We start from the raw sequence: 27,941 nt of genomic DNA on the forward strand, positions 1-27,941 counted from the left end.
CACCTTCCCTTCCTTCCAGTTCTCTTCCCAGGACTAATTCTTCTCTCTGTGGGAAAAAATACTTTCATCACTGGTCACTCTTCCCTAATCTACCATTTATGGTTTATCTTTTTTGTGTTTAGTCCTTTGCTGATTTATGTAATGTGAAAGCCCAATTATTACTGTTGAAATTGTTGGTTTTCAAAACATTTTCTTTCTGCTATGGATTAGAAGAGCCTATTTGACTTCTCAAAACCTATAATTTGAATAAACCAGAGAGCAGTGCTTACGGGAATATATCACTACTCCTTGAATGTTGGGGAGAAACTAATGTGTATAAATAAATGCAGGGTTGAAACCAGCTCAACTAATATTTAAAATCATCTGACTTCATTTATAATATTTTCTAAGTAGGTTATAGGTTAGTGTCTTTCTGTTGAAATAGGCTCTTGACTGAAGAGTCTGTCTTTCCCCACCTACTTCTCTACATTTCTTTGATCATTTAGCACTCATTAAAAATAAATTATTGTGTCTCATTGAAACATTTGTATACCTCAGTGTGTACTGTATGCAGTAACAAAAACAGTCATAATCATTTTTATATAACTGTCAGGTTACTTATAATACACTCATCAAATAATGAGTTATGGTTAAAAAATTCAGGAGCAGTTTGCTGTGATACACAAAGGCAGTGCATTATATTGTCAGTAGTAAAAAAAAAAAATTCATCATAAACAAAAGTTTAAGACTCCATGGAGAACCAGAGTAGATCTTCTGATGTTGTTTTACTGTAACAGGATAAAAGCAATATGATTTCTATATTTTGTCTTCTATTTTTGTTTGTTTTTTTTACAGCCATATTTATTATTTATTCATTTGCCGTTTTATTGAGAAATAATTGATATACATCACTCTATACATTTAAGGCATACAGCCTGATGGTTTGGTTTACATATACTGTGAAATTATTACCACAGTACGTTCAGTTAACATCCAACTTCTCATATAGATAGATACAGTAAAAAGAAAAAAAATGGGAGGGGGAATCTTCTTGTGATGAGAATTCACAGGATTAACTCTCTTAACAAATCTCCTGTGTATCGTATAGCAGTATTAACTGTAGTCATCATGCCATGCATTACATCCTTGGTGCTTATTTATCTTGTAACCGGAAGTTTGTACCTTTTGCCACCTTTCTCCAATTCCCCCTCACCCTCCACCCTCCGCCTCTGGTAACCACAAGTCTGATCTTTTTTCAATGAGGTTTTTTCATTTGTTTTTAGATTCCACATGTAAGTGAGATTATACAATATTTATATTTCTCTGTATGACCTATTCCACTTAGCATAATACCTTCAAGTTTCATTCATATTGTGGCAAATAGTAGGATTTCTTCATTTTCTATGAGTGAATAACATTCCATCGTGTGTGTGTGTATAAATTTATATATCTATATTTTCTATATCTATATATGTACCACAACTTCTTTTTCCATTCATCCATCGATGGACACTTAGGTTTTTTTCTATGTCTTAGCTATTGTAAATAATGCTCCTATGAACACAGGGTTGCAGATATATTTTTGAGTTAGTGTTTCTATTTCCTTTGTATATATTTCCAGAAGTAGAAATGCTAGATCATATGGTACTTCTATTTTTAACTACTTGAGGATCCTCCATACTAATTTCCCTAGTGGCTATACCAACTTAAAATTCCACCAGTAGTACACAGGGGTTCCCTTTTCTCCATATCCATGTCAGCGTTTGTTATCTCGTCTTTTTTTTTTTTTTTTTTTTTTTTTTTTTTTTTGCGGTACGCGGGCCTCTCACTGTTGTGGCCGCTCCCGCTGCGGAGCACAGGCTCCGGACGCGCAGGCTCAGCGGCCATGGCTCACGGGCCCAGCCGCTCAGCGGCACGTGGTATCTTCCTGGACCAAGGCACGGAGCCGTGTCCCCTGCATGAGCAGGCGGACTCTCCAACCACTGCGCCACCAGGGAAGCCCATCTTGTCTTTTTGATAACAGCCATTCTAACAGGCGTGAGGTGCTATCACATTGTGGTTTTAATTTGCATTTCCCTAATGACTAGTGATATTGAACATCTTTTCTTATACCTGTTGGAATTTCGTGTATTTTCTTTGGACAAATGTCTATTCAGATCCTTTGCCTATTTTTAATTGGGTTACTTGTATTTTTGGTATTGAATTGTACAATTTCTTTATATATCTTAGGTATTAATTCCTTTATCAGATTATACTGTTTGCAAATTTTTTTTCCCATTCCGTGGGTTGTCTTTTCACTTTGTTGATGATTTCTTTTGCTGTGCAGATGCTTTTTAGTTTGGTGTAGTCCCACTTGTTTTTTGTTTTGTTTTGTTTCTTGTGCTTTAGATGTCATATCCAAAACTTCATTCCCAAGACCCATGTCAAGGAATTTATTCCTGTGTTTGTTTCTAGGGGTTTCATGGTTTCAGATCTTAATCCATTTTGAGTTAATTTTTTTTAAGTGGCATAAGATATGGGTCCAGTTTCATTCTTTCACATGTGACTATCTAACTATCTCAGCAGCATTTATTGAAGTGTCTGTCTTTTCTCCATTGAGTGTTCTTAGCTCTTTTGTCAAATATTAATTGATTATATATGCATGGTTTTATTTCTAGGCTCTCAATTCTGTTCCATTGGTCTATTTATCTGTTGTTATGCTAGTACCATATTGTTTTGGTGACCATAGCTTTATAGTATAGCTTGAAATCAGGAATATTGCTTTCTATTTGACCCTATTATTTTATAATTTAAAAATTAGCACTGTAAAAGAAATATTATAGGATCAAATAATTAAGAGATCATTACAACTTGAAGCAGTTTTCTTTAATTAGTTAGGTCAACTACCTTTGGGTGGACAGCTAAGATTTAAGGATTTGACAAAGATACTGTTTTATAATGTTAATAAACTAATTATGATTAATGTAAATATGAAAATGTGAACTAATAATACTATTTGACATTTAACAAATATTTAGTAAGTGAAAGGCCATGTTCCAAAAGTATAAATTTATTAACTCCTCACAATAATCCCATTAATAGGTAATAATATTATTGCCATTTTACAGATGAGAAAAATCTTACATTGAGAGGAAATAAATGTTCAGTCAGTATCCACGTGGATATTGAGTGGCAGAGCAGAAATTCCAACCATATAGACTATTCCTTAAAGAATACCTGCTGTTGCATAATAGACCCTAAAACCTATGCTGATAAATATGAAATATAAAGTATGCCATGGTGCCTTTAATTTCTATTATTTTAAATTACTGTAAATGCATTATTAAACATACAACTGTGCTAGAGTTTCTAAGTAGCACTTTGGTAAACATAATCTCATTAATTCTTCTGAATTAACTGAAATATAATTATTACATGAGATGACATTTATATTCATAATATTGCATTTTAAACATCTGAAGCCAGCTTTCCTCAGATGTTTTAAGGTAAATGGTATTTAAAGCTTTGGTCACAACCTTGATGATTTAAACACTCAATGACCCTGTAGAAAATACCAAATATTGATTTATGATTGATATATTATTTCCAGTTATATCAGTTTCTTCACACACACAAAAAACGACTATAACTCATACCGTAATCCTACAAAATAAGTACCACACATTTCACTCATTCAACTGAGGCTAAGAGGTTAAATACTGTGATTATTTTTATGGGAGGGGATGAATCAAGGGCAACTTTGGAGCTCAGATCCATAATCCGGACATGATTTCACCATTCTGTTGTGTTTATTCGAACAACAGATTCTAATGATGAGTGACAAAGTTGTTTGTATCTTCTCTCATCAGGTTATTACAGAAAGTTTATTGATGAGTTTTAAATATATATATTTATATACCATGTGTCCTTTGTTGAAAACTGTCTCCTTAAAGACACAGTTCATAAGTCCACTTTTTCAAATTTAATTTTTTATTTTTTAAAAGACAGGAAAGTATAAGTTTATATATATTTAATTTTAAATATATGTATAAGTTGCTTTGTAATTGTTTGATATTTCCTAATCTAGATTTTAACCCTTTGAAAATCACTGATTAACTTGAATCAGGTGTCTTCTACATATGTCTGTTAGAAAGAGTAAGTAAGTAAAGTGCATGGGACTTAGTTTTTAAATTCATTTCATTAGTCTGAATAGATGTTTCTGATTGCAGCTAAGTCAGAGCTACTATCTGAGCAAAGTTTCATGTGTTAGAGATGCTGGAGAATCAAAGCACTTGGGCTTGGGATTCCTCTAGAAGGAATCCTGGACCAAGTGAAAACGTGTTTCATGAGCTCAGCCAGAGGCTATCCCAACAAGGTCTTGAAGCCAACCAGCTGGTTTCCCATCTGTTTTCTCACCTGAGTCCCAGGAGGGATTTGGATAAAGGCTAAGGCACTGTTGACATGCATTTGGAAAATAAAAGTATTATTGTTTTTATTTTTAATACATTCCATTCTGTGTATATTTAAATAAATGTTAAATGAATATATTTTCCATAATTTAATGCCTTCATTAAAAAAGAGGAATCCATGCAACATGGAGTTTGTTGGAGGTTGTGTCACAATGGAGGCATTGCAGGCCTGGATGAGAACATCACAGCCTTAAAAATTGGATACATTCCTCTGAGTTTGGATGGCAGACAGATCTGTGGCCCTAGTGAATTAGATAGCAGGAGTCAGAGATGTGAGTAGTGTAAGAAAGCAACGAGTACAGTTTCTCCAGTCTTCGACCGCCAATACTTCCAAATTGTTTAACCTTTGCAAAATGATAACATCAACACATATTTGTTGGAAAGCCATCATAGCAAATAACACTTAGATGCCATAAAATGATAATAACAGCAGACCTTTTTTCAGTGCTAACTCTGTGACAGGCACTTTACAAGTGCTATCTTATTTATTCCTGACACTATTTTATAATGTAAGTATTATTATTATCCTTATTTTGCAGATGAGGAATCAGGTTTAGAAAGGATAAGCAACTTGTTCAATGTCCCAGGTGTGACAAGCGGTCTGCTGGGCCTCAAAGCTAGGTCTGCTTGACTACAGAACTCATGTTCTTCATCTTTGTGGATCCTTTAAAGTCAATTAACTGGTGCTTATAACTCACTGCCTAGGGGATAGGCACAAATCAAGCCTGGCTTGCCCTGAAATTTCTACTAGGAACCAAACAATTAATGCTGTCATTTGATTGATGTGTAGATGAAGGGAAGGTGCTCAATTTTTTATATTCTAAACAGTATAAATCTTTATAAAATTAAAATTTTACAATAACACAAGCAGACTAAAATCTTGAGGAAAATGAACACCAAATAAATGTGTCTATCTAGAAATCATGTGTTTGTTTTCTAATTCAGGAGACAGTTGTGCAAGTGATTTTTCTCACACTTTAATATCTTCAGTATAAAGAAGATCATGAACATGGAGAAAGATGTAGTGTTGCTATCATATATGTTTTTCTTATTCAACAGGATGCTTCAAATTATTTATGTCTTTCAGGACACTTAATACCACTACATATGCATTAAGATGCCACTTTGTATTTTCTAAAATAAAGAAACACCCTCTTTTTCTTCTATGCTGTATTTTTTTTTTTTTTTTTTTTGCGGTACGCGGGCCTCTCACTGTTGTGGCCTCTCCCGTTGCGGAGCACAGGCTCCGGATGCGCAGGCTCAGCGGCCATGGTTCACGGGCCCAGCCGCTCCGCGGCACGTGGGATCTTCCCGGACCGGGGCACGAAGCCGTGTCCCCTGCATCGGCAGGCGGATTCTCAACCACTGCGCCACCAGGGAAGCCCTATGCTGTATTTTGGAATGTTTGTACCTAGGATACATTAAAAAAACTTAGTGGTCCCACTTTTAGGTTTTGGTCCTGTAAAAAATACTAGTATATGAATGTGCCAAGATACATATATAAGATGTATCTTACAAATTTAGATGCAGTGAAAACATTAAAAAAAATTAAATATCCTTCAACAGGGGATTGATATTATGTATAATATTACATCAAAAATAGTGGGAAAATATATGCAAAATGGTTTTAGAAGTGTTATTAAAATACTGTTACATAAAAACTGAAAACTGCAGTGATACGTAAAATTGAGCTAGATTTGGTTATGCATTCTATCATGAGTATGTGTATGTGTGTGTAATATTGTGTCATATGGTGAAGTGTGTAGGCGTAGAAAAAAATTCTATAACTATTTATACCAAGTCATTCAAAAGTGGGTGGGGTTGCAAGTTGTGGGGAAACCTTCATTTCTCAGTTTCTACACTTCTATTTTATTTTATTTTTACAAAAACATATATTAGTTTTGTTAGAAATTTTAAAAGCATTTTTTTACATTTTGCTTGGCACTCAGTGCTCATGACTACAAAGCTCAATTTACCTTTCCAGTCTAATTTGTCATAATTTCAGGCATCCTGCCTTAATTATATAATTTACAACTGTGCCCTGGATTCCTTTTTTCCTCTGCCTTTCTGTATCTTGTCCCCTCTGTGGGGAAAGCCCTTTCCTTCACTTCCTATCTTTAGGCTCTATTATGTTTCCAGTTCTAATTCCAGTGCTTCTATAACACATTTTCATGTGTATATTTCTCAGTTAATTGTCCTCCTCTATTCTCATTTCAAACTTTGCATTCTTCTATCATATTACATATTATAGTCTGCCTTGTAATAAATGTATTAAGTCCATATGAGCCATTCATGTAATTAAAGTTTTATTTATTTCCTTACATTTAGATTACATTACATCAGTAAGTGCCTATAACATTTGAAAAATTAGTAACATTTTATTTTTGTGACGTTTTTGAACAGTTTCAGTTTTTTCTTCTATCATAATCTGTTATTGGAGAGACACCTCTACTTTATGTAGATTGCCAACCTTATGGCTCATAATCTGCTCCTCAATTCTGTATTATAATTTCTATGTAATAACTGCATTTGCTTCCTCTATTCTCTTATATAAATTCATTTCAAGAGGCTGAAATGGGATATGACAGTTCAAATAAAATAGCTTAGGCATTTGCAATTATTTCATAAGATGATGCCAAAATATTGTCACATGCAGTATCTCACATGACAAATTTAATAAAGTCTTCTCAGAGAAGCACACATTTTTATAGTAAGTTTCTGGTATAAATCAATCCAGGTGACTTCCTTTTACAAGGACAGGCAGATTATTTTCAATATGATAGAACCAGGGGCAAGAGAGTCAAAACTCAAACTGATTTGCAAACAGGAGCTTCCTCAGTAGTCATCCAGGAAGGGAGTTTTGCTGTGTCACAAGTGACTAGTCCCGGGTTTTGAAAAAAGAGTGAGTCATCCCCCTTTGAAACAAGAGATAAGTGGGGGAAAGAGCTGTTTAAAAATTATTTTACAACTATTTCCTTTGGAGCTATGACTCCTTAAGCTGGAATGCGATCCAGAATAACTTCCCTTTGAATCCAACATTTGTCTTAAGCATTTTTATTGCCTCTCTTTTCCCTCGTCCCATCTCACTTCTTCCCTCCCTCTGTTCAACAGATTTACACGGACTGGGCCAACCACTACCTGGCAAAATCGGGCCACAAGCGGCTGATCAAGGATTTGCAGCAAGACATTGCAGATGGAGTACTGCTAGCAGAAATCATCCAGATCATTGGTAAGATCTGCCCTCTGAGAAAAGCCATGAAAGTTTCTGCGCCCACGCACTTTGGTAAAATACAATTTAATTTGGATGCTTAGGAACTTGGTCCATGTGTCTCTGAGATTAATGCAGCTCTCCCTGTGATTTAATTAAAATGTTTATGTGAGAATGTTTGAAAAAGGCAGTTTGGCCATACTTTTAAATGGCTTGAACTGTATCTTTACATACACTGAATTGTCAGAAATGAACGCTTCATTAAACCATATGTCTCCCATGTGTGCATTTCGTTAGCTGGAGCAACTCATACACTCTGAGATTCCTTGAAACTATATCCTGATCCAGCAGGGACAATTGTGAAAGGTTTCATGCCAGCAGTCATTTGGCACAAGCTAAGGAATTAGCAGCAACTTCCTTCTCACTCACTTTTTTTTTTTTTATTTGCCTGATTTGTGCATATGGACCTGGCGGCTGCTAACAAGAGTGTCTTCTTGTACACGGCTTAGGAGGCAGAGTGAATGTAGCACCAGCATTTTGCTTGGTGTTTTTTTTTTTTCTTTTTTTCTTAGTCTCCTTTTTTGTGTGTTTCACTTCATGGCTTAAGCATGTCGTTCTTTTTTTCTCTCTTTTATTTTATTTCTTGGCTTTAGCAAATGAAAAAGTTGAAGATATCAATGGATGTCCTAGGAGTCAATCTCAGATGGTAAGAATCATGTTTATTCTAAATATATTGCTTGTCTTCACTTCCAGAGTTAACTGCATTTAAAAATGGACTAGAAGTTTCTTTAGCATGTCTCTCTCCTTGTTTAAGAAACCATTTGATCATATTCTGTCCTATATTTCTTTGGGTGCAATTTAGGAAGAAGTGATAACAACGATACGGTTGAATACGTATGACTCCTGAAGAACCAATCTCCAGGTGTTTTATCAGATTCTTGACTTTTTTATTTTGTTCTAATGTCTGAATAATTTAACACTGGTCTTGGTGGCAATAAATCCCATTGCCAGTTTTAAGTGGAGTCTTTTTATCTGAACAACTGGTTTGAAGAACAAAAGTTGCCATGTGCATTTAAAAAATATATGAATAGTATTTTCTTCGCTCATAACAAAGTCCAGTGTAAACACATGGACTCTTCAACACTTTTGGAAATAACTCTAAGGGCAGGCTGCTGGAATTTTGCTGAGCAGGGACTGACTAGGCGATACGATTCATAGCCTTTTCCAGAAAGTTGTCGATCTAGAGGTCTGTCTGTCCCCCAGCCCTCTCTTATTTTTACCACTTGGTAAAGCCTAGAGTTTTATAATAAAATAATAGATTAATAAACTGCTGAGATAAAAACCCACCCCTTTCTTAATTAAATAGCCACAACTTAATTTTATAAGACAACATGAAACAAAATGCCTTAACTGAAGTTATGTCAGCAGATATAATCAGGAATGACAGCCAAAATCCACAAGATAAGGTTTCCTCCAAAACTCTTTTTAGCATAGAATAGGCATTTAAAATAAAAATAATGAGTATTTAATTGACAGAAACTGGAAGAATGAAAAAATGATGAACTGTTTTGACCTGCTGACCTGCTTTATTTAATGTCAGAATCAAAAATAATAAAAAGAATTTATTTTTAAAGAGTGATTAACTAGCACGTCTCTGTGTGTGTGTGTGTGTGTGTGTGTGTGTGTGTGTGTTTAAACACTCCTCTAAGGACCTACTACAGTGTCATGAACTCTGTGTCGCTCTTGTGAAAAAAATCACTATAAAGAAAGATTCTCTGTAAAACATTTCAGTTTTAAGGAAACTTCCTGATCTAATTACTCTGGGCACAAAGATGACTCTATTAAAATTAATTATAGTTATTTCCTGAAGTTTTACTGGAAGTAGTTATAATACCTTTAGGCCCTGCTATAATAAAAGCTGCACGATGATGGGAAAGACATGTAACTTCTCTGAGCCTCAGCTTTCTCATCTGTAAAGTGAACCCTAATTATGATATGATAATAACATATAATTATGGACATCCTTTACTATCTAAACTGATATGGAAATGCAGAATAATATTGCTACAAACTTTATAAAAAGCACATTCATGAATTAATACCCGTTAAAAGATTTTTAAGGCTTTATATTAAAAAGCTCTATAGTCCCTGAATATCATATGTTATTTCTCAAACCCAACACTGTTGGCTTTACTTTCATTATTTCAACCATAAAGAGATGTTGGATGCTAAAACTCTTATGTTCTCTGCTGTCATTCCAATTTGATTCTGATTACAGTTCAATAAATAGCCAAGCTATTACTTCATGACAGATAATAAACAGATAAACCTTTAAAACTCGTAACTATAGATAGAGATGCTGTCCTTAGATACTTATCTGAAACATCTGTGCCTAAGATTCTACAAATCTGAAAATATTCTCATGAGTATAAGACTCTCTTAATTTTATTACTTCCTGCTCCTTATTAGCCCCCAAATGTCATGCAACATCTAGTATACATGTTATGTTGATATTTCTGCTTCTGATTTTTTTAAAAAGTCAAAACCTGAGAAATGCAAATGTTATAAAATAGGTGATCATTTTTTTCCAGCCAGAAAGTTTTAGTCAGAAATACACTGAATTATGAGTAACAATGACTTGTAACCTCATTTTTTTTGATGTGGTTGAATTTCTAACCTGAAATTGGCATACCTTCAATAAGGTGATTCAGAAGAATACATATGACACAAATGTAACTTTTTTGGCTGAATTTTTTTTGCCTCTGTTCTTAAGAATTGGCATCGGTACTATGTTATTAATGAATAAAAATTCCGGATTTTAACTGAGACAAGAAAGTAGAGGAAAGAGAATTATGATAGCATGACTAGGCTTATAAATTTCATACATCTTTTCCAAACAGGCTGTTGCCTGTTTCTTTATTGTGTAACAACCGAGCAGTGCTGTGTTAGTAACAGTGAGCACTGGCCTTACTCATGGAACTACTTGGCCAATGCTTTTTATATATCTGATTTTTCATGGCCTTTGGTTGGTGTTCATGTTTCATAACAAAAGGTGAGGTAAAACTGGTCTGTTACTGTTTCTAGTTACAAATTGTCTTTTTTTTTTTTTTAATTTCAAACTTGGTAACCTTTATTGGATTATTTTCAGCCTTTAGTAATAGAAGTTCTCTCATGGTGTGAATGTATGGTATATTGATGAATAACAGCCAGCTATTCATATTTAGGCAATGTTAACTGAGCACATAAGGCACCAGGTGTAGGGACACTTGAGGATCAGAGGAGCAAATATGCAAATAAATAATAGCAAGTGTTAATAGGGAAGAACAAAAGGAATGTGAAGGAAGTGAGCTTGGTGTGTTCCAGAAGCAGAAGACCACTGTGGTTTGAGCACAGTGAGAGATGATTGGAGGGGATGACAGAAGCCTGATTATGTAGGACCAAAGGAAGGAGTTTGTATGTTACTCTAAGTTGATTGAGGAGCCTTTGGAGGACTTTTAAAGCTGGGCTGTGTTGTGATCTGGTGTAAATATTAAAAATGATCACCCCAGGTGCTTTCTGGGCATTGTAGAATACTTAAGTGTTGGCCTTCAGTTGGGTATAGGAGATGAAAAATATAGGGACCAGGCAATGGTCCCCGATTTTTTGGCCTGAATGAGTAAATAGTTACAATTAAACCAGATGATTATTATGGAGGGAGAAAACAGGCTAAAAGATGAAGAGGGGAAGAGGACAAATTCAGATTTTGACAAGTAGAATTTGATGTACCCATTGGAACGTCAAGTAGGAGGTTATTGGAGGCTATTAGGCATGTGATTCTAAAGGCCAGAAGTAAGATATTGGTTAGAATATACCCACTGCTTAGGTAATGGTTGAAGCCATGGCCAAGGATGAGATCTCTAGGAGGTCTGTGTAAAGTCAGAAAGGAAGAAAGCTGAGGTTCTCACACTGAGGAATACCAACATGTATGTGATAAGCAGAGGTGAAGGAGTCAGAAAAGGGTGAAAAGAGTGGTGAGAAAGTGAGCCCATCACTGAGAGAGTGGATCAACAGATATGGATTGTTAATCCTTAGGGTAGCTATGGTAGCTTAAGCTGTAGTACATACTTGGACTAACCCAGTGGGACAGGGCAAAGTAAGATGAGGAAAATGTGGCAGATGCTGTCAGATGCTACCTAGTCAATGCGTTGGTATACCAGAAGGCAGGAGAGTTAGTTTTGATAATTAGAGAGGTGTTAATTAGATAATTTGATAATTAGACAGATGTTCACGTAAACATCTTCTGTAGAGTGATCATGTGTTCAAGAATAGCTGAGAGGTGCAGATATCCACTGAGTCTTGAATGATCTTTCCAGGACTTTCCTGTTGAAGGATGAATAAAAAATATATAGTTTGAGAGGAAGTCAAGGTGAGAGGAGTTTTTGCAAAGGTGGAAGTAGGCAGAGAAGGCGGAAGCAATAGGGAGAGGGGAGGATCCAAGGGAATGGGGAGACAAGTGACCATGCCAGATCCTCAGGGACATGGCAGAGGAGGAAATTTGAAGTCTGTGTGGAAGATTTAATGTTGGAAAACAATGGGGATACACTTTCCTTTCATAAGGGGATATGATTGCTTGAAGAGGTGGTATTTGTTAGTGGATTACATAGAAATGGAAGGAATTCAAATCAATATGATGATGACTTCAGACTATTAGATAATATTAATGTGCTCTTTTCCATGTCATTCTCTAATGGTTACCTTATAATATAAAGAAAAAACATTCATTATAGTATTTTATAGCAGATAAAGAAAATTCAACAAAAATTCTTTCAAATATTATTGGCTAAAGCGCACGTATTTAAGAAAAATATGAACTTGTCTTTATTAGCAGGATTATTGAGAGGTTTTGATTCATACTTATTCCAAGTTTCAACTGCTATCAATTGCTATCTTTCCTTAATAAGTTTGAGACCAAACTCATCCTGAAAAAAACAGAACTAAGTTTGTAGGAGCTTATTCAACACTATATTTAACCTCATCCAAAAATGAAGTTACTAATATGGATGACACCTGTTAAGTAATTTCTAGGTGGGTGGTATCAGGATTCAAAATATATGCTGCATGCCACAACTCTGGTGTGATTACATGAGGAAATAAATTAGCCAACTATAAATACCAGGAACATTCAGAATGCCCAGCAGATTAAAAATAGCAGAAAAAAAATGCCCAACATGTATTTGAAATGCAGAGGCACAAGTGCAAGGTTCTTAGACAAAAATGTAAGACATGTAGAGGAAGAGTTGTTTTGAAAACAAAATTTTCTTTATTTTAAAGTAGACCATTAGAGCACTTGTCCAGTTAGCTCAGTTGGTTAGAGTGGGGTGCTAATAAACTAGGCCTTGATATTTAATAATCTTCATAAATGCATGGAGGGGTTAGGAACTTTGATCATGTGAAGTAGTTGCAAAGCAAGAATTAGATGGTAGGGCAGAGGTGAGGGTGTTGTTCCCAGCCTGTCCTTCCTCTTCGCTGCTTCCTCCCTTCACCTCACTCTAATAGCTCGACTGGTTTTTTCAGCCACAACATTTTCCCTTCTTTTCTATCATATCATATTGTTTGAAATTTGCTGAGACGCAGGTTTTTGGAAAACTTGTGCCTCTTACCCTTTTCTATTCCTGGGAGATGAAAAATTAGGTTTTAGTCTTCCCTTAATTCTCTGATTCCATGTCCCACAGGGTTATGGCTGCCACAATAATTACCATCATGGATTTCACAGGCATCTTTATTCCATTTCCATAGTTTACAGCAATCCAGACAATGAAACTATTCTTGACAGAAAAAGTATCCTGTTCTTTTATCACTATGCTGTCCTTTTAAGTTTTAATTCTTTCAGCCACTGCTTGTTATTGCTGCCCTTTTAAAGGATCTATTTAGGTAAGATAAGAAGATGAGGCTCCTAACCAAATAGGGAAGAGATAAAATATTGGAATGCTCTAAAGGTTTAATAAAATCTTATAAATGGCACACTGCAGGATTCTAGCACTATGACTCAGAGGAGTGGAATATTGCTAAGTTAGTCCATTCACATGATCCCCTGCCATTTTGAAACTTTTCATCTTCTGGAATGTCTAGAAAAAGATAGCTTAATGAAGACAAATGCTTTCCTACAAATAGAGCTCTGATCTCTAAAGAAATACTAACTGAAAATCTCTACTTTGTAGTTTCCTTAATGATTCATTATTTTTATTTAGGCTCACACTTCAGAAGAATAAGCATAAACTGCAAGTATTAGGAAATTTCTATTAAATGATTAGAATATCACCCTGATGATTTTTAAAACTGCGTTTGTCTCTAGAAGTTGCTCTGTATACTTGTAAAGTTTGAAGGAAATAATTGAAATAACATGGGGGTGCTGAGAGTAAGTGTGTCACGTTGAAAGGACAGCGGTCACTGGAATTCTAATTCTGATGACATGATCCAGGAAAAAGAATTCGGTAAATTCTCAGAGTTTTCACCCATTTCTGCAATGAGGAAGTTAGACTGATTAAAGTCTGTTAGAAGTCCGACTTGCTAGATTGATCTAATGAAACACCAAAGACCACGGTTCCTGTTCAGTATTTCATCTTATAGATATACCTGGGTTTTCAATCTTTATAGCTTTTTAAAACTATATTCATAATAAAGTAAGAAAGTTACATCTAATTTACGGCGAAAAACAATATTTTTATGAAAGTTATCTGGTCTGCCATTCAGAAATTAAATAAATGCTGAAGATACAAGAATGCTTTTCTATATTAATTTTATATTATAGAATAAATAGTGTAAATGTTTTTCTTATGAGTATCAATATTTAAATTGGTTTGTGCCGTTAGTAGGACAAATAAAAATTGAAGTTAAGTAACTCCCTTTCGGTTGGACACCAGATTCCACATACAAATTTAATCCTTCTTTCTGGAGACAAGATATAAAATATTTCTGGTTTTGCAGCTAGTTATTAAGCTTTATTCAGTACGTAAAAAGTTGCAAATGTACTTAATATTTCTACTATATATTTAAATACCAACCACTTTCTTAAACATTTAGAATGTTCTTTATACTGATAGTTTTGACTTAAAATGCTGTAAGTTGTTTCCCACTGATAAGCCACTATCTGAGTAAACACAAAATACCATCACACCTTGTATTAGAAAACATATTTTGTAGCAATCCTTTCATAATTTTAGTTTTATTACCCTCACTAATCTAGTTTTTTTTAAAAAAAGAACTTACTGCTCCATCTTTTTCAACCCCCTTCTTGAAATTAATAGAAAATTAGCTGAGAAATATAATACTCAGTACAAAAGAATACGAAATAAGAGCAGTTTTAAAAACCCTAGTTCGGAAAACCGTATAGTAAGATATGAAGCCATTTTAAATATGACCTATGATATTCTTAGCTTAGAAACCTATGGTGATTAAACAATGTTTTTAAAAAATACTTCCATAGGACAGAAAAAGGAAATGAAATGGGGGAATCTTGTTCACTTGATCTCAGTATAATCATTTGGGAAGTATATCTTTGATAAGATAAATTATTTGAAAATCAGTAGATGTACCCAATCTACTTGTTTTATGATATTATATTTAAATGATTTTAATATGAATTAAATTAAACTGACCTGTGTAGATAGCCACAGACAAAATTCATGACGTGTCTGGTTACACTTTGAAAAATTATATTGCCCATTTGATTTGTATTAGCCATGTTTCAAACATTAAAAAAAATGATGAAATCATATCATAGAAGCATCAAATTTTAGAGATGGACCTGAGAGTTCAGCCATATCAGTATCGCTTATTGATTCATCTGCAGGTTGAATGTCAACCATCTTTAGCCAGTGCTGTACTAGATGCTTTGCTTGCATTTTTCATTGAGTCATCATAGCAAACCTACAAAAGAACTTGTCTCACTGAGGCTGCCTGTGTCCCTATTTAGTAAGTGGAAGAATGAGTGTTTGGTCTCATGTCTATTTGAGTCTATGCCAGATTGCTTTAAAACTTATTAACAAATGCATTTAAAAATTACGGCCTGGGACTCAAGTCTTGAGATTTTGATCTCTTCCTCTTTTTCCCCCTCCCCCACCTCCCCTTCTTCTTTAAAGTTTGGATCCCTCCTCTCCCTACCCTCCCTCCAAACTTGCAATATAAATGAGCATTTTTCTTTAATATTATGCTTGTTTCTTCCATCTATGGCAGGAATAAAAAAGCTTTGGTTAGGTTGGGAGAGGGTGTGGGCATATGAGATAAATAATGATGTATAAATTTTGTGGTGAAATTATGCATTTGGAAAATAATTAATTGTTATATGTAACTTTAGCTCTATATCTAAACAGATATTATTTGTTTAGAATGGTTTTATAACTTCGTAATAAAAGAGTAAGATTCCTTGTTTTGTTCTCTGAAACAAACCGAGAAACAGGAATTATTAAAAACCTACAGAGTATATTTTCAGGTCAATGAGTACTGACATAGTATTTTATAATTTTATATTTATAACACTTTATATTGGCAATTATAGCCTATAATGAAGATTTAATATCATCTGTAATTGGCAACTAATATTAAATGATGTTCATTATTCTCTAATCACCAAGTCAGTTAAAGCAGAATATAGAATTTTAAACAAAATATAATTTTTATCTGATAAAGTTCTAATAAATTTTCCATATCTGTACCCTTATCTATCTAGCTAGCTAGTCACATACACGCTTCTGTTATATATGTGTTTATATAAAGCATTCCTAGTATGAAAATTTATACACACACACGTACACACAGACATAGATAAACGTATGCCTAGTATGGAGCTAAGCTCTTCATAAACATCTGTAATCCTCACATAATATATCGTGTGGGAACTGCTTTCATTCTCATTTCACAGATAAGGAAGCTGAGGCTTCAGGAGAGTAAAAACTTTATTTCTAACAGTGCGTAAATTGCATAACTGTGATTCAAACTCAGATTTATTTGACTGCAAAACTTTAAATTATTATACTATAGTGCTTAATTAATGAACTGACTCCTTGTAGCTAACCACAGACCAACTAAACACAAAAACAAACTGAAAAGCTAAACAAAATTTCAATCTCCTACCTCTCCCTATCCCACAACACAAACTAACTTGAGGTAGGAGAGGAAAACATGGGACATAGCATTCGATGACATGAAATACCTAGTTAAACTGTACTTTTCACCTCCCCTCCCCACAGACTTAACAAATCAAACCTCAGAGGGCAAGACCTAGAACTCTGCATGCTTACAGATCCCAGCTGACCCTTAGGCTTGCTAAAGTTTTGGGATCTACTGCTCTGCTGCATTAGTTTCCTGTGACTGCTATAACAAATAATCACAGATGTGGTGGCTTCAAACAGCAGAATTTTAATCTCTCACTGTTCTGGATACCAGAAGTCTGTAATCAGTATCACAGGGCCCAAATCAAGGCTTCAGCAGTCCTGTGCTTCCTCCAGAGGCTGTAGGGGGAATCCATTCCTTGCCCATTCCAGCTTCTGGTGGCTGCCAGCATTCCTTGGCTTGTGGCCACATCAGTCATTCTGTATGTTCATCTACCGGGAGATAAAAATGCAAAGGTTAGTTGTGAAATAGTTTGGAATCATTCAAACCTTATGAACTTGGAATATGTATGGAACAAATAGATTTTGCATACTCTTTCTGTCCTTCCTTTCACACTACACAATTCATTCAACCGCATATTTATGGAGCACCTATCTTGTGCCAGGCCTGTATCCTAACTGCCTGTCAATCGTGTAGAGAGCTTGAGTCAGAAGCTGGGAATGGCTCAGTCAGAATGTCTAAATTACAGTGGTAGAAAGCATAATGTGGCAGAAATGGTGATTTCATTGGAGACTGACAGGGTTGAGTTTGAATTCTGGCTCTGCTATATATTAATTGTGTAAACCTGTATAAAGTATGTCATTTCTAAGCCTCTACTGAATGGCCAAAATAATATCAAATTTACCAGAGTAAAGATTAAAAAAGGGTTTTGCATTTGGAGTAAATAACATCCATGCTTAAAACTGTGTATGAACTCCCTTCCTGTTCTGGGTTGTTAAGTGGTGGAGGAAAAAGTGGTTTTCAAACCATTTCCCGTGCTTCTCTTCTTGACATGTAGTGTCCAGTTTTTCACAGTGCGGCCTGTTCACCTAGTGTGTTATGAAGTTAATACTTTACAAATGACATATTAAAATTAAATACACTAAAACAGACTTTTAAAAAATCAGAGTGCATTGTGGACAGTATGGGTAGAAATTGACTTGTGAAACTTTTATTAATTTCAATTTATAAACCTATGTATATACTGTGTGGTCATATAAAATAGATATCTTCAGTGCAACGCTGACCATTTCTTTCATTTGCATCAAACACACCATTAGCGCCCTGAGCCTTACTATCAAGCCCAGGCCCTTAGCAAGACGTGGAAGATGTTCCACATCTAGCCCCTGTTCATCTCTATGACCTCGTCTTCTGCCGCTAGATTTTCCAGATCTCAAGATACTTGTTCCTGGAGTCTTTCTGCCTGATCTCTCCTCCAGCATAGTTTGTTGAAACCTACTGAAGGCCACCAGCCTTTGGAGGGGCCTGTTTTCGCACTGATAAACAAAGAGGTTGTGGAGAAAGATTTAAGTGGGGTTCAACTCTTAATATTCCTGGCTATTCTGAATTCCCCAGTCCCTTAACTAATGGTGTTTCTCAACCCTGACCAGTTCACATATTGCTCCTTCTTTGGGTTCACTTCACCCCACATCCTGTTATTTGGTTAACCCTTCCTAACCTTTCAGGGACTAGCTCAGGCTTCCCTTGAAGCAGAAAAAAAAATGTGGGAGTTAATGATACAGGCCCTGTTTTCGACATATTCTCTCTGTGTAACCTTGAGCATCTCAGTTTAGTTCTCTGATCAACACTTTTATCACTGGAAAAATGCTATAATTATGGCAACTTCAGAAGAAGGTATCTTTGTAACCATGATAGAGGAGTCTTAGTTACTAATAACTTTCTCCTTTCCTAGTCCCTTTACCTCTGATCATGAATAGACTGTTCTGCATGCTTCTTTAGGAGTCTGTGTTTCTCTGATTATAACATTCATCACATTACATTGGAATTATCTCTTCTGTGAGACTATATATATTTTTAAGGGCTTGGACATGTCTCAATGAATGAATGAAAGCAAACATCTTAAGAATTTTTAACCAATGCAAAAACACTGTTGCATTTTACTTTAATTCTTCAAACGTTTATATTTAAAAGTTATATTAAAATCTTTGGCTAAAATCTATATAATTATTTGAATTTTATGATAGGATGGGATTTTGCTGAAACTGAGCCATCGTATCTATTTATTTTTGGTTGAAATCAAATGTAATTAATTTATATAAGGATACTAGCAGTGTATGTTTATCATGAAGAATAGGAAGAATCACTAATTAAAAATAGCACAAGTCACAAAAGAACTTACCATCGGAGAGAATGAAATTTATGTTTGCTTTATATTCTTCTACACATTCTCTGTGTATGATTCAAAGCAGCAGTACCTCAGACATGCCCTAACCAGGATGCATTGTGTCTGTAGAGAGAACTCAGTCTTTGAAATATTACGCCTATTACCTGGTTTACAATTATTTAACTTTTTATATTGCATTGGTTTTAGGATTCCAGGGGACATCAGAGCCTTTTCAGTTCCAGGCCAAATTCAGCTCTGTGAACATAATTGCAGAAAGGAAAGGCTAGCATGGTCTGTTTTCAGGCATCCTTTTGAGCAATTGTGTGTTGCTCTAAGCTGCTCTGTTGGGCATGGCTGCTCCCCCTTCTGAAGCTTGTCTAACCTTCTCAGAATCAGACTTATCCTGTGCATGCAAATGACACTTCTTTGAAGCTTTCACCCAATCCATAGTGAAAATTGATAAATCCATTCTCTTCACTGCCTTATAGCGTTCTCTATAATTCTTTTTTGGACTATTACACCTTGTGTTATGGTGATTTATGAATCTTTTTTCATGTCTTCAGCTATTTTACAGCTCACAAAGCTCATTAGGCAAAGACCTAATAGTCATTTTTACATCCTTTAACCATCTAGTAGAGCTATTTGCCCATAATAAACAGTCAATAGTGGCTGAATGAATTGATTACTTGTTGTTAAGTGTTGGTGCCATGGTTAAAATTTAATCACAAGCTGATCTCATATCGATACTAATCATACTCAGAATGTAATTTCCATTAAATATCCGTAAGTAAAAATGAAAGAAACCTATGAATAGGCAAGGCATAATTTTGTTAATATTGTGAAAGATGCCTCCAATTACATCTTCCAAAACAGATTATCCTAGTTTTGTAGTAAAACTACTAAAAGGCTGGGTGACATCAAATGTGCCACTTAAAGTTCATGAGTTCAATGATAGGGAGATTGGGATTGACATATATATAATATACACTAATACGTATAAAACAGATAACTAATGAGAACCTGCTGTATAGCACAGGGCACTCCACTGTACAGTAGAAACTAACACAACATTGTAAAACAACTATACACCAATAAAAATAAATAAATAAAGTGAGTCTCTTGTAGACAGTGGAAAAAAAAAGAGTTGTGCTAATTAAAAACACTACTCTTTTTTTGGACTACTTCATTCAACACTTAAATGAATAATTCCAAATATATGCAATACACAGTCTGTGTTTAATATGTTGAGAACACATATTGACACTCAGGTTTAAAAAAAATTTGAAAGCATACATACACTGATGACTGTCTAGAGTTTTCATAAGTGAAGATGATGAAAACTCTTGTTTTCCTCATTTGAAATCCAATTTGTGATTTAACAATTAGCCATGTTCGTACTGAGCAAGTTCATAAGGGTCAAGATAAATGTACAATTATGAAATCAGACAATCAAAGAAATTTCTGAAAAGTGACTCCCATTCTTTGTGGGAATAGTGGAAAGTATTGGAAAGAAATCAATGTTCTTTAGAATATATGAGAATAGTGGCTATATCTTGAAATTTATATCTGTAGCACTGAGTACAATTCCAGGTATAAAGTTAAGTTTAATAAATGATGAATGGAGACCTTCAAGATGGCAAAGGAGTAAGACATGGAGATCACCATCTTCCCCACAAATACATCAAAAATACATCTACATGTGGAACAGCTCCTACAGAACACCTACTGAATGCTGGCAGAAGACCTCAGACTTCCCAGAAGGCAAGAAACTCCCCCACATACCTGGGTAGGGCAAAAGAAAAAAGAAAAAACAGAGGCAAAAGAATAGGGACGGGACCTGCACCAGTGGGAGGGAGCTGTGAAGGAGGAAAGGTGTCCACACACTAGGAAGGCCCTTTGTGGGCGGAGACTGCAGGGTGGCGGATGGGGGAAGCTTCAGAGCCACGGAGGACAGTGCAGCAACAGGGGTGCAGAGGGCAAAGCGGAGAGATTCCTGCAGAGTATCGGTGCCGACCAGCACTCACCAGCCCGAGAGGCTTGTCTGCTCACCCGCCAGGCTGGACGGGGGCTGGGAGCTGAGGCTCGGGTTTCGGTCAGATCTCAGGGAGAGGACTGGGGTTGGCGGCATGACTACAGCCTGAAGGGGCTAGTGCGCCACGGCTAGCCGGGAGGGAGTCCAGGAAAAGGTCTGGAGCTGCCAAAGAGACAAGAGACTTTTTCTTCCCTCTTTGTTTCCTGGTGCACAAGGAGAGGGGATTAAGAGCGCTGCTTAACGGAACCCCAGAGACTGGTGCGAGCCGTGGCTATCAGTGTGGAACCCAGAGACGGGCATGAGACGCTAAGGATGCTGCTCCAGCCACAGAGAAGCCTGTGTGCGAGCACAGGTCACCATCCACACTGCCTCTCCTTGGAGCCTGTGCAGCCCACCACTGCCAGGGTCCTGGGATGCAGGGACAACTTCCCCGGGAGAATGCACAGCGCACCTCAGGCTGGTACAACGTCATGCCGGCCTCTGCCGCCGCAGGCTCGCCCAGTATCCATACCCCTCCCTCCCCCTGGCCTGAGGCAGAGCCCCCTAATCAGCTGCTTCTTTAATCCCTCCTGTCTGGGTCAGATGCCTGAGGGCAACCTACATGCAGAGGTGGGGTCAAAACCAAAGCTGAACCCCAGGAGCTGTGTGAACAAAGAAGAAAAAGGGAAATCTCTCCCAGCAGCCTCAGGAGCAGCGGATTAAATCCCCACAAGCAACTTGAGGTACCCTGCATCTGTGGAATACCTGAATAGACAACGAATCATCCCAAAATTGAGGTGGTGGACTTTGGGAACAACTGTAGACTTGGGGTTTGCCGTCTGTGACTGACTTGTTTTTGATTCTTATGTTTACCTTAGTATACTTTTTAGCGCTTCTTATCATTGGTGGATTTGTTTATTGGTTTTGTTGCTCTCTTCTTATTTTATTTATTTAAATATTTTTATTTTATTTGTGTATTTATTTAAATATTTCTTATTTTAATTATTTTATTTTATTTTTTTATTTTATTTTTTCTTTCTTTTTTCTCCCTTTTCTTCTGAGCCGTGTGGCTGAGAGGGTCTTGGTGCTCCAGCCTGATGTCAGGCCTGAGCCTCTGAGGTGGGAGAGCTGAGTTCAGGACACTGAACCACCAGAGACCTCCTGGCCCCACGTAATATCAGTTAACGAGAGCTCTAGCAGAGATCTCCGTCTCAACACTAAGACCCAGCTCCACCCAATGGCCAGCAAGCTCCAGTGCTGGACACCCCCATGCCAAACAACTAGCAAGACAGGAACACAACCCTACCCATTAGCAGAGAGGCTGCCTAAAATCATACCACGTTCACAGACACCCCAAAGCACTCCACCAGACGAGGCCCTGCCCACCATAAAGACAAGATCCAGCCCCACCCACAACAACACGGGCACCAGTCCCCTCCACCAGGAAGCCTACACAAGCCATTGAACCATCCTTACCCACTGGGGGCAGACACCAAAAAACAAAAAAAAACGGGAACTAAGAACGTTCAGCCTGTGAAAAGGAGAACCCAAACACAGTAATTTGAGAAAATGGGAAGACGGAGAAATATGCAGCAGATGAAGGAGCAAAGAACAAACACACCAGACCAAACAAATGAGAGGAAATAGGCAGTCTACCTGAAAAAGAACTCAGAGTAATGATAGTAAAGATGATCCAAAATCTTGGAAATAGAATGGAGAAAATACAAGAAATGTTTAACAAGGACCTAGAAGAACTAAAGAGCAAACAAACAATGATGAACAACACAATAAATGAAATTTAAAATTCTTTAAAAGGAATGAATAGCAGAATAACTGAGGCAGAAGAATGGATAAGTGACCTGGAAGATAAAATATTGGAAGTAACTACCACAGAACAGAATGAAGAAAAAAGAATTGAAGACAGTCTCAGAGACCTATGGGAGAACATTAAACACACCAACATTTGACTTTTAGGGATCCCAGAAGAAGAGAAAAAGAAAGGGTCTGGAAAATATTTGAAGAGATTACAGTTGAAAACTTCTGTAACATGGGAAAGGAAATAGTCAAGTCCAGGAAGTGCAGAGAGTCCCATACAAGATAAATCCAAGGAGAAACACACCAAGACACATATTAATCAAACTATCAAAAATTAAATACAGAGAAAAAAATGTTAAAAGCAGCAAGGGAAAGGCAACAAATAACATGCAAGAGACTCTCCATAAAGTTAACATCTGATCTTTCAGCAGAAACTCTACAAGCCAGAAGGGAGTGGCAGGATATATTTAAAGTGATGAAAGGGAAAAACCTACAACCAAGGTTACTCTGCCAAGCAAGGATCTCATTCAGATTCAATAGAGAAATTTAAAACTTTACAGGCATGCAAAAGTTAACAGAATTCAGCACCACCAAACCAGCTTTACAAAAAGTGCTAATGGAACTTCTATAGGCAGGAAACACAAGACAAGGAAGAGACCTACAAAAACAAACTCAAAACAATGAAGAAAATGGTAATAGGAACATACATACTGATAATTACCTTAAAGGTAAATGGAATAAATTCTCCAACCAAAAGACATAGACTGGCTGAATGGATACAAAAACAAGACCCGTATATATGCTGTCTACAAGAGACACACTTCAGACGTAGGGACACATACAGACTGAAAGTGAGGGGATGGAAAAATATATTCCTTGCACATGGAAATCAAAAGAAAGCTGGAGTAGCAATTCTCAGACAAAATAGACTTTAAAAGAAAAACTATTTCAAGAGACGGAGAAGGACACTACATAATGATCAAGGTATCAATCGAAGAAGATATAACAATTGTAAATATTTATGCACCCAACATAGGAGCACCTCAATACATAAGGAAAATGCTAACAGCCATAAAAGGGGAAATCGACAGTAACACAGTCATAGTAGGGGACTTTAACACCCCAATTTCACCAATGGACACATAATCCAAAATGAAAATAAATAAGGAAACACAAGCTTTATATGACACATTAAACAAGATGGACTTAATTGATATTTATAGGACATTCCATCCAAAAACAACAGAATACCCTTTCTTCTCAGGTGCTTATGAAACATTCTTCTGGATAGATCATAACTTGGGTCACAAATCAAGCCTTGGTAAATTAAAGAAAATTGAAATCATATCAAATATCTTTTTCTGACCCCAACACTATGAGACTAGATATCAATTACAGGAAAAAAAAACTAAAAATACAAACACATGGAGGCTAAACAATATGCTACTAAATAACCAAGAGATCACTGAAGAAGTCAAAGAGGAAATCAAAAAGTACCTAGAAACAAATGGCAATGAAAACAAGATGAGCCAAAACCTATGGGATGCAGCAAAACCAGTTCTAAGAGGGAAGTTTATAGTAGTACAATCCTACCTCAAGAAACATGAAACATCTCAGATAAACAACCTAACCTTATACCTAAAGCAATTAGAGAAAGAAGAACAACAACAAAAAAAACCCCCCAAAGTTAGCAGAAGGAAAGAAATAATAAAGATCAGGTCAGAAATAAATGAAAAAGAAATGAAGGAAACAATAGCAAAGATCAATAAAACTAAAAGCTGGTTCTTTGAGAAGGTAAACAAAATTGATAAACCATTAGCCAGACACATCAAGAAAAAAAGGGAGAAGACTCACATCAATAAAATTAGAAATGAAAAAGGAGAAGTAACAACTGACACTGCAGAAATACAAAAGATCATGAGAGATTACTACAAGCAACTGTATGCCAATAAAATGGATAACCTGGAAGAAATGGACAAATTCTTAGAAAAGCACAACCTTCCAAGACTGAACCAGGGAGAAATAGAAAATATAAAGAGACCAATCACAAGCACTGAAATTGAAACTGTGAATAAATATCTTCCAACAAACAAAAGCCCTGGACCACATGGCTTCACAGGCAAATTCTATCAAAGTTTTAGAGAAGAGCTAACACCTATCCTTCTCAAACTCTTCCAAGATATAGCAGAGGGAGGAACACTCCCAAACTCATTGTATGAGGCCACCATCACCCTGATACCAAAACCAATGATGTCACCTAAGAAGAAAACTACAGGCCAATATCACTGATGAACGTAGATGCAAAAATTCTCCATAAAATACTAGCAAATAATTCAACAGCACATTAAAAGGATCATACACCATGATCAAGTGGGGTTTATCCCAGGAGGCAAGGATTCTTCAGTATACACAAATCAATCAATGTGATACATCATATTAACAAACTGATGGATAAAAACCATATGATAATCTCAGTAGATACAGAAAAAGCTTTTGACAAAATTCAACACCCATTTATGATAAAAACTCCAGAAAGTAGGCATAGAGGGAACTTACCTCAACATAATAAAGGCCATATATGACAAACCCACAGCCAGCACCATTCTCAATGGTGAAAAACTGGAACCATTTCTTCTAAAATCAGAAACAAGACAAGGATGCCCACTCTCACCACTGTTATTCAACTTAGTTTTGGAAATTTTAGCCATAGCAATCAGAGAAGAAAAAGTAATAAAAGAAATCCAAATCAGAAAAGAAGAAAGAAAGCTGTCACTGTTTGCAGATGACATGATACTATACATAGAGAATCCTAAAGACTCTACCAGAAAACGACCAGAGCTAATCAATGAACTTGGTAAAGTAGCAGGATACAAAATTAATGCACAGAAATCTCTTGCATTCCTATACAGAAATGATGAAAAAATCTGAAAGAGAAGTTAAGGAAACACTCCCATTTACCACTGCAACAAAAAGAATAAAATACTTAGGAATAAACCTACCTAAGGAGATAAAAGACCTATATGCAGAAAACTATAAGACACTGATGAAAGAAATTAAAGATGATACAGACAGATGGAGAGATATACAATGTTCTTGGATTGGAAGAATCAACATTGGGAAAATGACTCTACTACCCAAAGCAATCTACATATTCAGTGCAATCCCTATCAAGCTACCAATGACATTTTTCACAGAACTAGAACAAAAAATTTCACAATTTGTATGGAAACACAAAAGACCCCGAACAGCCAAAGCAATCTTGAGAAATATAAACGGAGCTGGAGGAATCAGGCTCCCTGACTGCAGACTATACTACAAAGCTACAGTAATGAAGACAATATGGTACTGGCACAAAAAGAGAAATAAAGATCAATGGAACAGGAGAGAAAGCCCAGAGATAAACCCACGCACATATGATCATCTTATCTTTGACAAAGGAAGCAAGAATATACAATAGAGAAAAAACAGCCTCTTCAATAAGTGGTGCTTGGAAAACTGGACAGCTATGTGTTAAAGAATGAAATTAGAGCACTTCGTAACATCATCGACAAAAATAAACTCAAAGTGGGTTAATAACCTAAATATAAGGCCAGACACTATAAAACTCTTAGAGGAAAACATAGGAAGAACACTCTTTGACATAAATCACAGCAAGATCCTTTTTGACACACCTTCTAGAGAAATGGAAATAAAAACAAAAATAAGCAAATGGGACCTAATGAAACTTAAAAACTTTTGCACAGCCAAGGTAACCATAAATGAGACGAAAAGACAACCCTCAGAATGGGAGAAAATACTTGCAAACAAAGCAACTGACAAAGGATTAATCTCCAAAATATACGAGCAGCTCATGCAGCTCAATATAAAAAAAAAAAAAAAAACCCAATCCAAAAATGGGCAGAAGATCTAAATAGACATTTCTCCAAAGAAGATATACAGATTGCCAGCAAACACATGAAAAGGTGCTCAACATTACTAATCATTAGAGAAATGCAAATCAAAACTGCAATGTGGTATCACCTCATGCCGGTCAGAATGGCCATCATCAAAAAATCTACAAACAATAAATGCTAGAGAGGGTTTGGAGAAAGGGTAACCCTCTTGCAATGTTGGTGGGATTGTAGATTGATAATGTCACTATGGAAAACAGTATGGAGTTTCCTTGAAAAGCTAAAAACAGAACTACCATATGACCCAGCAATCCTACTACTGGGCATATACCCTGAGAAAACCATAATTCAAAAAGAGTCATGTACCACAATGTTCATTGAAGCCCTATTTACAATAGCCAGGACATGGAAGAAGCCTATGTGTCCATCAACAGATGAATGGATAAAGAAGACATGGTACATATATACAATGGAATATTACTCAGCCATAAAATGAAACGAAATTGATATATCTGTAGTGAGGTGGATGGACCTAGAGTCTGTCATACAGAGTGAAGTAGTCAGAAAGAGAAAAACAAATACCGTGTGCCAACAGATAAATATGGAATCTAAAAAATACCCCCCTGGGTTTGTGGGGGAAGGGTAAGCTGGGATGAAGTGAGAGAGTGGCATTGACATATACACTACCAAATGTAAAATAGAAAGCTAGTGGGAAGCAGCTGCATAGGACAAGGAGATCAGCTTGGTGCTTCGTGACCACCTAGAGTGATGGGATAGGGAGGGTGTGAGGGAGAGGCAAGAGGGAAGGGATATGGGGATATATGTATACATAGAGCTGATTCACTTTGTTATACAGCAGAAGCTAACACAACATGGTAAAGTAATTATACTCCAGTAAAGATGCTAAAAAGTTTTTTAAAACCACAAAAACTAAAATATAAAAATAATTTAAAAAATGATGAATCAGTGAATGGTTTGGTTTATTGAACACAAAATTAAATGGCATTGCTTCAAGATACTAATATTGGTTATACAAATAGAAATTATTCATGTCTAAAAATATGAATCAACTTCTGTTGAATTTATTTAGTATCTTCAATAAAGAAAACACACGTGATGA

At 36.2% G+C, this 27,941-nt stretch overlaps 1 protein-coding gene across 3 annotated transcripts in view; it reads left to right on the forward strand.

Moving 5' to 3' along the window:
• Window positions 1-27,941, forward strand: part of NAV3 (neuron navigator 3) — an 832,636-nt gene that overhangs the window by 572,028 nt on the left and 232,667 nt on the right. For all 3 annotated transcript variants that reach the window (XM_067009787.1, XM_067009786.1, XM_067009785.1), the window contains 2 exons: window positions 7,539-7,656; window positions 8,289-8,341. In XM_067009787.1, the coding sequence (XP_066865888.1) occupies window positions 7,539-7,656; window positions 8,289-8,341 (171 nt within the window). The remainder of the gene's footprint in view (window positions 1-7,538; window positions 7,657-8,288; window positions 8,342-27,941) is intronic.

This window comes from Kogia breviceps, chromosome 12 (assembly GCF_026419965.1).
Source record: "Kogia breviceps isolate mKogBre1 chromosome 12, mKogBre1 haplotype 1, whole genome shotgun sequence".
In the NCBI taxonomy this organism is placed as follows: domain Eukaryota; kingdom Metazoa; phylum Chordata; class Mammalia; order Artiodactyla; family Physeteridae; genus Kogia; species Kogia breviceps.